Raw genomic sequence first — 14,710 nt, forward strand, 5'->3', positions numbered from 1 at the left:
ATGTCACCAAACTTTTGATTTACCTCGGAAGTCTGGATTCTTACCCAACTGACTTTGAACCTGGTTCACGCAGCAGTCCCATTTTCTTTTTACTTTAACTTCTTGTGCTGTTTGTTCCTGTCATGCAACTGTTTTCTTGAGGCATTCATTTTGTCTCCACTCGTTTTTTGGGGATTTTATTTTGTTCTTTTGGAAGTTTGCTTTCTGCAGTTCCCTTGTCGTGTACGCATTCTCCCGGCAATACCTTACAACTAACTCAAAGTAATTTCTGCTCCAGGGTAGCTCTTGGTTGCTAAGCAACAATATTGTGTTCCTTTAAGCTCTGTTTGTTTTCATATCGAAAAGGCCCGATTACTATTCATAAAACTGAACAAAACTGAAGGGAAGCAATGAATGCGGGCCCAGCCAGAGATTATTCCAAAAGGAATTCATTACTATTGCCTTTCATATAACTTTTATTTCTGAATGTTAAAATAATTTTACATGTTGTGTATTTTGTTTCAGGTTTGTAACAGTAAAGACAACTGTCACTGTGATAAGGGATGGGCTCCTCCATTTTGCTCTTCAAAAGGACCAGGAGGCAGCATTGATAGTGGTCCGGTCAAAGGTAATCATTCCAGTTATTTCTGAGCTGTTATTCATGGGTGGGTGAAGCTCAATTGGGTAGACAGCTGGTTCATGGTGCAGTGAGAGGACAGAAGCACCAGTTAATATTCCTGCATGGGTTGGAGTTATTCATAAAGGCCCCGCCTTCGAAACCTTACCCTCACCGAAGGTGTCGTAGACCTCAGGAGTTCCTCAGAGTGAGGAGGGGAAATGGGAGGTGGGTAGCAGAGAGAGTGGGGGGGGGGGAGAGGGGAAGTGGGAGCAGCAGAGAGAGTGGGGAGGAGAGGGGAAGTGGGAGTAGCAGAGAGAGTGGGGAGAAGAGAGGAATTGGGAGTACCAGAGAGAGTGGGGAGGAGAGGGGAGGTGGGAGTCGCAGAGGGAGTAGGGAGGAGAGGGGAAGTGGGAGTAGCAGAGTGTGTGAGGAGGAGAGTGAAAGTGGGAGTAGCAGAGAGAGTGGGGAGAAGAGAGGAATTGGGAGTAACAGAGAGAGTGGGGAGGAGAGGGGAAGTGGGAGTCGCAGAGGGAGTAGGGAGGAGATAAGATGTGGGAGCACCAGAGAGAGTGGGGAGGACAGGGGAAGTGGGAGGGATAGTGGCAGAGAGAGTGGGGAGGACAGGAGAACTAGGAGTAGCAGTGAGAGTGGGGAGGAGAGGGGAAGTGGGAGTAGCAGTGAGAGTGGGGAGGAGAGGGGGAGTAGCAGAGAGAGTGGGGTGAAAAGGGAAAGTGGGAGTAGCAGAGAGATTGTGGTGACGAGGGGAAGTGGGAGTAGGAGGGGGGAGAGGGGAAGTGGGAGGGAGTGTAGCAGAGAGAGTAGGAAGGAGAGGGGAAGTGGGAGACATAGCAGAGAGAGTGGGGTGGAAAGGGAAAGTGGGAGTAGCAGAGAGATTGTGGTGACGAGGGGAAGTGGGAGTAGGAGTGGGGAGAGGGGAAGTGGGAGGGAGTGTAGCAGAGAGAGTAGGAAGGAGAGGGGAAGTGGGAGGGAGTGTAGCAGAGAGAGTGGGGAGGACAGGGGAAGTGGGAGACATAGCAGAGAGAGTGGGGAGGACAGGGGAAGTGGGAGAGAGTCTGTGACGGTGGTGGCATACTCATTTAAGTTGGTCACTGAGTTCATAAATATGGACCAGTCCACTGTCTCCCAGCAGTCACGTGTGAGCTCCTCTTTCTCCTCGGACCTTCTTGGCTGGATTCTCCCGCTTGAATTTCTGCTTGTATGCCGGGAGTAGGAGCACAGTCTTATGGTCTGATTTCCCAAAGTGCGTTTGGGGGATGGAACGTTTGGCGCCCTTGATTTTTGAGTAGCAGTGATCAAGAGTGTTGTCGCCCCTGGTGGGACAGGAGATGTGCTGGTGGAATTTTGGCACTACACTCGAGGGCAGGGAAAGTGGGAGGGAAAATAGCAGAGAGAGTGGGGAGGAGGAGGTAAGTGGGTGGAGCCGGTGAGGAATTGAACAAACAAATGTGATATAAAATAGAATTATTAGTTAGAATAATGTAGATGTGAGCCAGTCTGATAGTAGTGAGCTCACAAACAAAGGACAAAGGGATTCAGAAAGCATGGCCAGGAAGGGGGGAGGGGAGCCACGTGCAGGGTGGTGAAAAGGATGCTGGGTAACAAGAGGCCCAGGGTTGAGGAATGCAAAGTGAGCCAATCAGGATATATGGCCAGGTCAGGAGGTGTATAGGATGACCTATGGGAGTCTTGTCTGTGAAACTTGATGCCATTTCAATGATATTTGTAGAGTTCTCTTTGTCTCCGATTTCACTCGGTTCGGGAGCTTCAGAAGACTGCCTGTGTGCTCTGAATCTCTATAGAGCGAGTCAGCCTTGCAAGTTGTTTAAAAATAAATAATACTATACCTACAGATCCCTCTCGAGTTTTATTGAGGCCAGACTGACGGGTAACGAACTTGATTTGTCACAGGGACAGTGGGGGGAGAGGGGAAGTGGGAGGGAGAGACGCAGAGAGATTGGGGAGGAGAGGGGAAGTGGGAGTAGCAGAGAGTGTGTGGAGGAGAGGGGAAGTGGAGGGAGAGTAACAGAGAGAGTATGTGGGAGAGCGGAATTGGGAGTAGCAGATAGAGTGGGGAGCACAGGGGAAGTGGGAGTAGCAGAGAGTGAAGATAGGATGGGGAAGTGGGAGTGGCAGAGAGATTGTGGAGGAGTGGGGAAGTGGGAGGGAGAGTAGCAGAGAGATTGGGGAGGAGAGGGGAAGTGGGAGTAGCAGAGAGAGAGGAGAGGAGAGGGGACGCGGGAGTAGCAGAGAGAGTGTGGAGGAGTGGGGAAGTGGGAGGGAGAATAACGGAGATAGTGGGGAGGAGAGGGGAAGTGGGAGTAGCAGAGAGAGTGCGGAGGAGAGAGGAAGTGGGAGTAGCAGAGAGAGTGTGGAGGAGAGGGGTAGTGGGAGGGAGGGTAGCAGAGAGATGGGGAGGGAGAGGGGAAGTGGGAGCAGCAGAGAGAGTGGGGCGGAGAGGGGAACTGGGAGTAGCACAGAGAGTGGGGAGGAGAGAGGCAGTGGGAGAGTGGAAGTGGGAGTTGCAGAGAGATTGGGGAGCAGAGGGGAAGTGGGAGTAGCAGAGAGAGAGGAGGGGAAGTGGGAGTAGCAGAGAGAGTGTGGAGGAGTGGGGAAGTGGGAGGGAGAGTAGCAGAGAGTGTGGGGAGGAGTGGGGAAGTGAGAGTAGCAGAGATAGTATGGAGGAGAGGGGAAGTGGGAGTTACAGAGAGAGTGCGGAGGAGAGAGGAAGTGGGAGGGAGGGGAGCAGAGAGATTAGGGAGGAGAGGGGAAGTGGGAGGGAGGGGAGCAGAGAGATTAGGGAGGAGAGTGGAAGTGGGAGCAGCAGAGAGAGTGGGGAGGAGAGGGAAAGTGGGAGAAGCAGAGAGAGTGGGGAGGAGAGTGGAAGTGGGAGTAGCAGAGAGATCGGAGAGGAGACGGGAGGTGGGAGCAGCAGAGAGACTGAGATGTAGAGGGGAAGTGCGATAGAGAGTAGCAGAGAGAGTGGGGAACAGAGGGGAAGTGGGATTCGCTGGGAGAGTGGGAAGGAGAGGGGAAGTGGGAGTAGCAGAGCGAGAGGGGAGGTGAGTGGAAGTGGGAGTCGCAGAGAGAGTGGGGAGGAGAGACGAGAGTGGTCCGAAAGGAAGAGTACTAAATTGGGGAAAGGCAGTGTATAACAAAATTTGGCAGGAGCTAGGGAATGTGGATTGGGAGCAGCTGTTTAAGGGTAAATCCACATTTGAAATTTGGGAGTATTTCAAGGAAAGGTTGGTTAGAGTGCAGGACAGACATGTTCCTGTGAAAATGAGGGATGGAAATGGCAAGATTAGGGAACCATGGATGACGGGTGGAATTGTGAGACTAGCTAAAATGAAAAAGGAAGCATACATAGGATCGAGGCAACTTAAAACTGATGAAGCTTTGGAGGAATATCGGGAAAGTAGGACAAATCTCAAATGCGCAAGAAAGAGGGCTAAAAGGGATCATGAAATATCTTTGGCTAACAGGGTTAAGGAAAATCCCAAAGCCTTTTATTCATATATAAGGAGCAAGAGGGTAACTAGAGAAAGGATTGGCCCACTCAAAGACAAAATAGGAAATTTATGCGTGGAGTCAGAGGAAATGGGTGAGATTCTTAATGAGTACTTTGCATCGGTATTCACAAAGGAGAGGGACAAGGCGGATGTTGAGTCTAGGGATGGGTGTTTAAATTCTCTTGGTCAAGTTGTCACAAAGAAGGGGGAAGTTTTGGGTATTCTAAAAGACATTAAGGTGGACAAGTCCCCAGGACCGGATGGGATCTATCCCAGGTTGCTGAGGGAAGCGAGGGTCGAAATAGCTGGGGCCTTAACAGATATCTTTGCAGCATCCTTGAACACAGGTGAGTTCCAGGAGGACTGGAGAATTGCTAATGTTGTCCCTTTGTTTAAGAAGGATGGCAGGGATAATCCAGGAATTATAGACCTGTGAGCTTGATGTCAGTGGTAGGCAAACTGTTGGAGAAGATACTGAGGGCTGCGATCTATTCACATTTGGAAGAAAATAGACTTATCAGTGATAAGCAGCATGGTTCTGTGCCGGGAAGGTCATGTCTCACAAACATAATAGAATTCTTTGAGGAAGTGACAAAGTTAATTGATGAGGGAAGGGCTGTAGATGTCATATACATGGACTTCAGTAAGGCATTTGATAAAGTTTCCCATTGCAGGTTGATGGAAAAAGTGAAGTTGTATGGGGTTCAGGGTGTACTAGCTAGATGGATAAAGAACTGTCTGGGCAACAGGAGACAGAGAGTAGTGGTGGAAGGGAGTGTCTCAAAATGGAGAAGGGTGACTAGTGGTGTTCCACAGGGATCCGTGCTCGGATCACTGTTGTTTGTGATCTACATAAATGATCTGGACGAAGGTATAAGTGGTCTGATTAGCAAGTTTGCAGATGCTACTATGATTGGTGGAGTTGCAGATAGCGAGGAGGACTGTCAGAGAATACAGACAAATATAGATAGATTGGAGAATTGGGCAGAGAAATGGCAGATGGAGTTCAATCCAGGCAAATGCGAGGTGATGCATTTTGGAAGATCTAATTCAAGAGCGGACTATATGGTCAATGGAAGAGTCCTGGGGAAAATTGATGTACAGAGAGATCTGGGAGTTCAGGTCCATTGTACCCTGAAGGTGGCAATGCAGGTCGATAGAAGGCATACAGCATGCTTGCCTTCATCGGACGGGGTATTGAGTACAAGAGTCGGCAGGTCATGTTGCAGTTGTATAGGACTTTGGTTAGGCCACATTTGGAATACTGCGTGCAGTTCTGATCGCCACATTACCAGAAGGATGTGGATGCTTTAGAGAGGGTGCAGAGGAGGTTCACCAGGATGTTGCCTGGTATGGAGGGTGCTAGCTATGAAGAAAGGTTGAGTAGATTAGGATTGTTTTCGTTGAAAAGACGGAGGTTGAGGGGGGACCTGATTGAGGTCTACAAAATTATGAGAGGTATGGACAGGGTGGATAGCAACAAGCTTATTCCAAGAGTGGGGGTGTCAGTTACAAGGGGTCACGATTTCAAGATGAGAGGGGGAAAGTTTAAGGGAGATGTGCGTGGAAAGTTTTTTACGCAGAGGGTGGTGGGTGCCTGGAATGCTTTGCCAGCGGAGGTGGTAGAGGCGGGCACGATAGCATGATTTAAGATGCATCTGGAAAGATATATGAACGGGCGGGGAACAGAGGGAAGTGGATCCTTGGAAAATAGGCGACAGGTTTAGATAAAGGATCTGGATCGGCGCAGGCTGGGAGGGCCGAAGGGCCTGTTCCTGTGCTGTAATTTTCTTTGTTCTTTGAGAGAGGAAGGGGGAGCAGCAGAGAGAGTCGGGAGGAGAGGGGAAGTCGGAGGGAGAGTAGCAGAGAGAGTGAGGGATAGAGGGGAAGTGGGAGGAGCAGTAAGAGTGGGGAGGAGAGGGCAACTGAGTTTAGCAGAGATTGGGGAGGAAAGGATAAGTGGAAGGGTGAGTGGCAGCGAGAGGGTGGTCGAGAGGAGAGTGGGAGAGAGAGTAGCAGAGCGAGTGGTGAGGAGAGGGGAAGTCGGAGTAGCAGAGAGAGCGGGGAGGAGAGGGGAAGCCGGAGGGAGAGTAGCAGAGAGCGTGAGGGATAGAGGGGAAGTGGGAGGAGCAGTAAGAGTGGGGAGGAGAGGGGAAGTTGAAGTAGCAGAGAGAGCGGGGAGGAGAGGGGAAGTTGGAGTAGCAGAGAGAGGGGGGAGGAGAGGGGAAGTCGGAGTAGCAGAGAGAGCGGGGAGGAGAGGGGAAGTGGGAGTAGCAGAGAGAGCGGGGAGGAGTGGGGAAGTCGGAGTAGCAGAGAGAGGGGGTAGGAGAGGGGAAGTCGGAGTAGCATAGAGAGGGGGGAGGAGTGGGGAAGTCGGAGTAGCAGAGAGAGCGGGGAGGAGTGGGGAAGTCGGAGTAGCAGAGAGAGGGGGGAGGAGAGGGGAAGTCGGAGTAGCAGAGAGAGGGGGGAGGAGTGGGGAAGTCGGAGTAGCAGAGAGAGTGGGGAGAGAGGGGATGTGGGAGGCAGAGAAGCAGAGAGAGTTGGGAGGAGACAGGAAGAGGGATTAGCAGAGAGAGTGAGGGATAGAGGGGATGTGGGAGGAGCAGTAAGAGTGAGGAGGAGAGGGCAACTGAGTTTAGCAGAGATTGGGGAGGAAAGGATAAGTGGGAGGGTGAGTGGCAGTGAGAGTGTGGTGGAGAGGCGAGTGGGAGAGAGAGTAGCAGAGCGAGTGGTGAGGAGAGGGGAAGTCGGAGTTGCAGAGAGAGCGGGAGGAGAGGGGAAGTCGGAGTAGCAGAGAGAGTGGGAGGAGAGGGGAAGTGGGAGTAGCAGAGAGAACGGGGAGGAGTGGGAAAGTCGGAGTAGCAGAGAGAGGGGGGAGGAGAGGGGACGTCGGAGTAGCAGAGAGAGGGGGGAGGAGTGGGGAAGTCGGAGTAGCAGAGAGTGCAGGGAGGAGTGGGGAAGTCGGAGTAGCAGAGAGAGGGGGGAGGAGAGGGGAAGTCGGAGTAGCAGAGAGAGGGGGGAGGAGTGGGGAAATGGGAGTAGGAGAGAGAGTGGGGAGGAGAGAGGAAGTGGGAATAGCAGAGAAAGTGGGGAGGAGAGACGAAGTGGGATTAGCAGAGAGAGTGAGGAGCAGAAGGGATGTGGGAGTAGTAGAGAGTGAGGATGAGAGGGGAAGTGGGAGAGAGAGTAGCAGAGAGAGTGAGGGATAGAGGGGAAGTGGGAGGAGCAGTAAGAGTGGGGAGGAGAGGGCAACTGAGTTTAGCAGAGATTGGGGAGGAAAGGATAAGTGGGAGGGTGAGTAGCAGAGAGTGGGGATGGGGAGGGGAATGGGAGGAGGAGTAGCAGAGAGAGTGGGGAGGGAAGGGGAATGGGAAGGAGAGTAGCAGAGAGAGAGGGGAGGCGAGGGGAATGGGAAGGAGAGTAGCAGAGAGAGTGGGGAGGCGAGGGGAATGGGGCAGGAGAGTAGCAGAGAGAGTGGGGAGGAGAGGGGAATGGGAAGGAGAGTAGCAGAGAAGTGGGAGGCGATGGGAATGGGAAGGAGAGTAGCAGAGAGAGTGGGATGGAGGTAGAGGGAATGGGAGGAGAGTAGCAGAGAGTGGGGAGGGAGGGGAATGGGAAGGAGAGTAGCAGAGAGGTGGGAGGCGAGGGGAATGGGGAAGGAGAGTAGCAGAGAGAGTGGGGAGGCGAGGGGAATGGGAAGGAGAGTAGCAGAGAGTGGGGGAGGCGAGGGAATGGGAAGGAGCGTAGCAGAGAGAGTGGGGAGGAGAGGGGGATGGGAGGTCGAGCAGCAGAGAGTGGGGAGTAGAGGGGATGTGGGAGCAGCAGAGAGAGTGGGGAGGAGAGGGGAAGAGGAACAGAGAATAGCAGAGAGAGTGGTGAGGAGAAGAAAAGTCAGAGTAACAGAGAGAGTGGGGAGGAGAGGGGAAATGGGAGTAGCAGAGAGTGTGGGAGGAGAGGCGAAGTGGGAGTAGGAAACAGAGTGAGGAGGAGAGGGGAAGGTGGAGTAGCAGAGTGAGTCGCGTGGAGATGAGATGTGGGAGTAACAGAGAGAGAGGGGCGGACAGCGGGAGTGGGAATAGCAGAGGGAGTGGGGAGGAGGGGGGAAGTGGGAGGTAGAGTAGCAGAGAGAGTGGAGAGGTGATTGGAAGTGGGAGTTGCAGGGTGAAGGGGAAGGCGAGAGGAAGTGGCAGTGAAAGTAGCAGAGAGAGTGGGGAGGAGTGGGAAAGTGGGAGTAGTAGAGAGAATGGGGAGGAGAGGTGAAGTGGGAGTAGCAGAGAGGGTGGGGAGGAGACGGGAAGTGGGAGGGAGAGTAGCAGCGAGAGTTCTGAGGAGAGGGGAACTGGGAGTAGCAGAGAGAGAGAGGGGAAGTGGGAATAGGAGAGGGAGTGGGAGGAGAGGGGTAGTGGGATGGAGAGTAGCAGAGAGAGAGAGGGGAGGAGAGGGAACATGGGAGAATGAGTAGCAGAGAGAGTGAGGGAGAGAGCGGAAGTGGGAGTAGCAGAGTGAGTGGGGAGAGAGGAGATGTGGGAGGGAGAGAAGCAGAGAGAGAGTGGGGAGGAGAAAGGAAGAGGGATTAGCAGAGAGAGTGGGGAGGAGTGGTGAGTGGGAGAGCGAGTAGCAGAGAGAGTGGGGAGGAGACGGGAAGTGGGAACAGTAGAGAGAGTGGGGAGGAGAGGGGCAGTGGGAGTAGCAGAGTGAGTGGGGAGGAGACGGGAAGTGGGAGCAGTAGAGAGAGTGGGGAGGAGAGGGTAAGTGGGAGTAGCAGAGAGAGTGGGGAGGAGACAGGGAGTGGGAGTAGCAGTGGGAGCAGGGAGGAGAGGGCAAGCGGGACTCGCAGAGAGAGTGGGGAGGAGAGGTGAAGTGGGAGTAGCAGAGAGAGTGGGGAGGAGAGGGGAAGTGGGAGTAGCAGAGAGAGTGGGGAGAAGAGGGGAAGTAGGAGTAGCAGAGAGAGTGGGGAGGAGAGGGGAAGTAGGAGTAGCAGAGAGAGTGGGGAGGAGAGGGGAAGTGGGAGTAGCAGAGAGAGTGGGGAGAAGAGGGGAAGTGGGAGTAGCAGAGTGAGTGGGGAGGAGAGGGACGTGGGAGTAGCAGAATGAGTGGAGAGTAGTGGGGAAGTCGGAGTAGCATATATCGTGGGGAAGAGAGGTGAAGTGGGAGGGAGAGTGAAATGAAAATGAAATGAAAATCGCTTATTGTCACGAGGAGGCTTCAATGAAGTTACTGTGAAAAGCCCCTAGTCGCCACATTCCAGCACCTGTCCGGGGAGGCTGGTACGGGAATCGAACCGTGCTGCTGGCCTGCTTGGTAGCAGAGAGTGGGGAGGAGAGGGAATAGGATGGAGAGTAGCAGAGAGGAGTGGGGAGGAGAGGGGCATGGGACGGAGAGTAGCAGAGAGAGTGGGGAGGACGAGGGGAATGGGAAGGAGAGTAGCAGATGAGAGTGGGGAGGGAGAGGGAATGGGAAGGAGAGTAGAGAGAGCGTGGGGAGGAGAGGGGAATGGGAAGGAGAGTAGCAGAGAGAGTGGGGGAGGAGAGGGGAATGGGAAGGAGAGTAGCAGAGAGAGTGGGGAGGGAGAGGGGAATGGGAAGGAGAGTAGCAGAGGAGTGGGAGGCGAGGGGAATGGGAAGGAGAGTAGCAGAGAGTGGGTGAGGCGAGGGGAATGGGAAGGAGGTAGCAGAGAGAGTGGGGAGGGCGAGGGGAATGGGAAGGAGAGTAGCAGAGAGAGGTGGGGGGGAGGGGAATGGAAGGAGAGTAGCAGAGAGAGTGGGGAGGAGAGGCTAGTGGGAGGGAGTAGCAGAGAGGGTTGAGAGGAGAGGGGATGTGGGAGAGAGTAGCAAAGAGTGTGGGGAGGAGAGGGGAAGTGGGATTAGCAGAGAGAGTGTGGAGCAGAGGGGAAGTGGGTGGGCGACAGCAGGGTGAGTGGGGAGGAGAGAGGAAGTGGGATTAGCAGAGAGAGTGGGGAGTAGAGGGGAAGTGGGAGCAGTAGAGAGAGGAGAGAGGAAGTGGGATTAGCAGAGAGAGTGGGGAGTAGAGGGGAAGTGGGAGCAGTAGAGAGAATGGGGAAGTGGGTGGGCGGCAGCAGGGAGAGTGGGGAGTTGAAGGTAAGTGGGAGTCGCAGGGAGAAAGGGGAAGTGGGATAGAGAGTAGCAGAGAGGGTGGAGAGGAGAGGCTAGTGGGAGGGAGAGTAGCAGAGAGGGTGGAGAGGAGAGGCTAGTGGGAGGGAGAGTAGCAGACAGGCTGGAGAGGAGAGGCTAGTGGGAGGGAGAGTAGCAGAGAGGGTGGAGAGGAGAGGCTAGTGGGAGGGAGAGTCGCAGGGAGGGTGGAGAGGAGAGGCTAGTGGGAGGGAGAGTCGCAGGGAGGGTGGAGAGGAGAGGGAATGGGGGAGAGAGTAGCAAAGAGTGTGGGGAGGAGAGGGGAAGTGGGATTAGCAGAGAGAGTGTGGAACAGAGGGGAAGTGGGTGGGCGGCAGCAGGGAGAGTGGGGTGGAGAGGGGAAGTGTGAGCAGCAGAGAGAGTGGAGATGAGAGGGTAAGTGGGAGCGAGAGTAGCAGAGAGATTGGGGATTAGAGGGAACAGGGAGTAGCAGAGAGAGTGGGGAGGAGAGGCTAGTGGGGGGTGAGAGTAGCAGAGAGGGTGGAGAGGAGAGGGGACATGGGAGAGAGTAGCAAAGAGAGTAGAGGTGAGAGCGGAAGTGGGAGTAGCAGAGAGAGTGGTGAGGAGTCAGGGAGTGGGAGTAGCAGTGGGAGTGGGGAGGAGAGGGCAAGTGGGAGTAGCAGAGAGAGGGGAGGGAGAGGGGAATGGAAGGAGAGTAGCAGAGAGGCGGGGAGGAGAGGGGAATGGGAAGGAGAGTAGCAGAGAGAGTGGGGAGGCGAGGGGAATGGGGAAGGAGAGTAGCAGAGAGAGTGGGGAGGCGAGGGGGAATGGGAAGGAGAGTAGCAGAGAGAGTGGGGAGGGAGGGGAATGGGAAGGAGAGTAGCAGAGAGAGTGGGGGAGGGAGGGGAAATGGGAAGGAGAGTAGCAGAGAGTGGGGAGGGCGAGGGAATGGGAAGGAGAGTAGCAGAGAGAGTGGGGAGGCGAGGGGAATGGGAAGGAGAGTAGCAGAGAGAGTGGGGAGGAGAGGGGAATGGAAGGAGAGTAGCAGAGAGAGTGGGGAGGCGAGGGGAATGGGAATGAGAGTAGCAGAGAGAGTGGGGAGGCGAGGGGAATGGGAAGGAGAGTAGCAGAGAGAGTGGGGAGGCGAGGGGAATGGGAAGGAGAGTAGCAGAGAGAGTGGGGAGGAGAGGGGAATGGGAAGGAGAGTAGCAGAGAGAGTGGGGAGGCGAGGGGAATGGGAAGGAGAGTAGCAGAGAGAGTGGGGAGGCGAGGGGAATGGGAAGGAGAGTAGCAGAGAGAGTGGGGAGGAGAGGGGAATGGGAAGGAGAGTAGCAGAGAGAGTGGGGAGGAGAGGGGAATGGGAAGGAGAGTAGCAGAGAGAGTGGGGAGGCGAGGGGAATGGGAAGGAGAGTAGCAGAGAGAGTGGGGAGGAGAGGGGAATGGGAAGGAGAGTAGCAGAGAGTGGGGAGGCGAGGGGAATGGGAAGGAGAGTAGCAGAGAGAGTGGGGAGGCGAGGGGAATGGGAAGGAGAGTAGCAGAGAGTGGGGAGGAGAGGGGAATGGGAAGGAGAGTAGCAGAGAGAGTGGGGAGGAGAGGGGAATGGGAAGGAGAGTAGCAGAGAGAGTGGGGAGGCGAGGGGAATGGGAAGGAGAGTAGCAGAGAGAGTGGGGAGGAGAGGGGAATGGGAAGGAGAGTAACAGGAGAGGGGGTGGAGATGGAAAGTGGGAGTAACAGGGAGAGGGGGTGGAGATGGAAGTGGGAAAGACGGAGGAGTGGGAGGGAGAGGGGGTGGAGATGGAAAGTGGGAGTAACAGGGAGAGGGGGTGGAGATGGAAAGTGGGAGTAACAGGGAGAGGGGGTGGAGATGGAAAGTGGGAGTAACAGGGAGAGGGGGTGGAGATGGAAAGTGGGAGTAACAGGGAGAGGGGGTGGAGATGGGAAAGTGGGAGTAACAGGGAGAGGGGGTGGAGATGGAAAGTGGGAGTAACAGGGAAAGGGGGTGGAGATGGAAAGTGGGAGCAGCAGGGAGAGGGGGGGTGGGTGGAGATGGAAAGTGGGAGCAGCAGGGAGAGGGGGGTGGAGAGGGAAAGTGGGAGCAGCAGGGAGAGGGGGTGGAGATGGAAAGTGGGAGTAACAGGGAGAGGGGGTGGAGATGGAAAGTGGAGCAGCAGGGAGAGGGGTGGCGATGGAAAGTGGGAGTAACAGAGAGAGAGTAAGGATGAGAGGGGAACTGGGAGCAGCAGAGAGAGTGGGGAGGAGAGAGGATCTGGGAGTAACAGATACATTGGAGAGAATAGTGGAAGTGGGAGTAGTGGAGAGAATCTCATTCAATGAGATCAGGGCTGATCTTCTGTAGACTTAGCTCCACTTTCCGGCCTGAACACTATAACCCTTAATCCCTTTATTCTTCAAAAATGATCTATCTTTATCTTAGAAACATTTAATGGAGAAGCCTCTACAGTTTTACTGGGCAAGGAATTCCATAGATTCACAACCCTTTGGGTTTCAAAGTTCCTCCTAACCTCAGTCCTAAATCTACTTCCCCTTATTTTGAGGCTATGCACCCTAGTTCTGCTGTCACCCGCCAGTGGAAACAACCTGTCCGCATCTATCCATTAATCCCCACTCTTTGCTTTCTATTAACTAACCAATCCTCGATCCATGCTACTACTTTACTCTTAATCTTTATCTTATGCAGCAACCTTTTGTGTGGCAACTTGTCAATGGCTTTCTGGAAATCCAGATATACCACATCCATCGGCTCCCCGTTATCTACTGCACTGGTAATGTCCTCAAAAAATTCCACTAAATTAGTTAGGCATGACCTGCCCTTTATCAACCCTGCTACCTGCTACCGAAGTTAAGCTCACTGGACTATAATTTCCCGCTCTCTGCCTACCTCCTTTTATAAACAGTGGCGTCACATTTGCTAATTTCCAATCCACCGGGACCACCCCAGAGTCTAGTGAATTTTGGTAAATTATCACTAGTGCATCTGCAATTTCCCCAGCCATCTCTCTTAGCACTCTGGGATGCATTCCATCAGGGCCAGGAGACTTGTCTACCTTTAGCCCCATTAGCTTGCCCATCACTACCTCCTTAATGATAACAATCCTCTCAAGGCCCTCACCTGTCATAGCCTCATTTCTATCAGTCGCTGGCATGTTATTTGTGTCTTCCACTGTGAAGACCGACCCAAAAAACCTGTTCAGTTCCTCAGCCATTTCCTCATTTCCCATTATTAAATCTCCCTTCTCATCCTCTAAAGGACCAATATTTACCTTAGCCACTCTTTTTTGTTAAAAGGAGAGGGGAAGTTGCAGGGTATGGAGCAGAGAGAGTGCGGAGGAGGGAGGATGTCGGAGTAGCAGAGAGAGTGGGGAGGAGAGAGGAAGTGGGAGGAGCAGAGAGAGTAGGGTGATAAGAAGTGGGAGTAACAGAGAGATTGGGGAGGAGGGGGGAAGTGGGTGGAGCAGTGAAAGTGGGGAGGAGAGGGGAATCGGATGGAGAGTAGCAGAGAGAGAGGGGAGGAGCAGGGAGGTGGGAGTAGCAGATAGTGTGGGGAGGTGAGCGGATTTGGAAGGAAGAGTAGCAGAGTGAGTGGGGAGAGAGGGGAAGTGGGAGGGAGAGTAGCAGAGAGAGGGGGAAAAGGGGGGAACAGTGAGTAGCAGAGAGAGTGAGGCGGAGAGGGGAAGTGGGAGTAGCAGAGAGAGGAGAGGAGAGGGGAAGTGGGAAGGAGAGGAGAGAGAGTGGGGAGCAAAGGGGAAGTGAGATCAGCAGAGCGAGTCGGGAGGAGAGGGGAAGTGGAAGTAGCAGAAGGAGTAGCAGTAGGAAGGAGTTGAAATGTAGGAGTAACAGAGAGAGTGGGGAGGACAACAGATGTAGGAATAGCAGAGATTGGGGAGGGGGGGGGAAGTGGAAGTAGCAGAGAGAGTGCGGAAGAGAGGGGAAGTGGGGGGGGAGAGTGGCAGAGAAAATGGGACGGAGATGGGAAGTGGGAGAGAGAGAACCAGAGAGAATGGAGAGGGGGGAAGTGGGAGTAGCAGAGATAGTGGGGAGGAGAGAGGAAGTGTCAGGGAAAGCAGCAGAGAGAGTGGGGAGGAGAGGGGAAGAGGCAGAGGGAGTAGCAGAGAGAGTAGGGAGGAGGGGGAATGTGGAAGTAGCAGAGAAAGGGGGAGGAGAGGGAAAGTGGGAGGGTGAGTAGCAGAGAGAGTGGGGAGGAGAGGAGAAGTGGGAGTAGCAGAGAGAGTGGGGAGGAGAGTTGAAGTGGGAGTAGCAGAGATAGTGGGGAGGAGAGGGGAAGTGGGAGCAGTAGAGAGAGTGGGGAGGAGAGGGGATGTGGGCGGGAGAGTTGCAGACAAAGTGTGGAGGAGAGAAGACGTTGGAGAGAGAGTAGCAGAGAGAGCGAGGAGGAGAGTGGAAGTGGGAGCAGTAGAGAGAGTGGGGAGGAGAGGGGAAGTGGGAGCAGTAGAGAGAGTGGGGAGGAGAGGGGA

General features: G+C 54.2%; 1 protein-coding gene across 1 annotated transcript in view; it reads left to right on the top strand.

Annotated features, from left to right (window-relative positions):
* The window catches only part of LOC119963597 (disintegrin and metalloproteinase domain-containing protein 12-like), a 604,211-nt gene extending 603,581 nt beyond the window's left edge, over positions 1-630 (top strand). The window contains exon 19 of the mRNA XM_038792928.1: positions 505-630. Within this exon, the coding sequence (XP_038648856.1) occupies positions 505-630 (126 nt within the window). The remainder of the gene's footprint in view (positions 1-504) is intronic.
* Positions 631-14,710: the final 14,080 nt, after the last annotated feature.

Source organism: Scyliorhinus canicula, chromosome 3 (assembly GCF_902713615.1).
Source record: "Scyliorhinus canicula chromosome 3, sScyCan1.1, whole genome shotgun sequence".
NCBI lineage: Eukaryota > Metazoa > Chordata > Chondrichthyes > Carcharhiniformes > Scyliorhinidae > Scyliorhinus > Scyliorhinus canicula.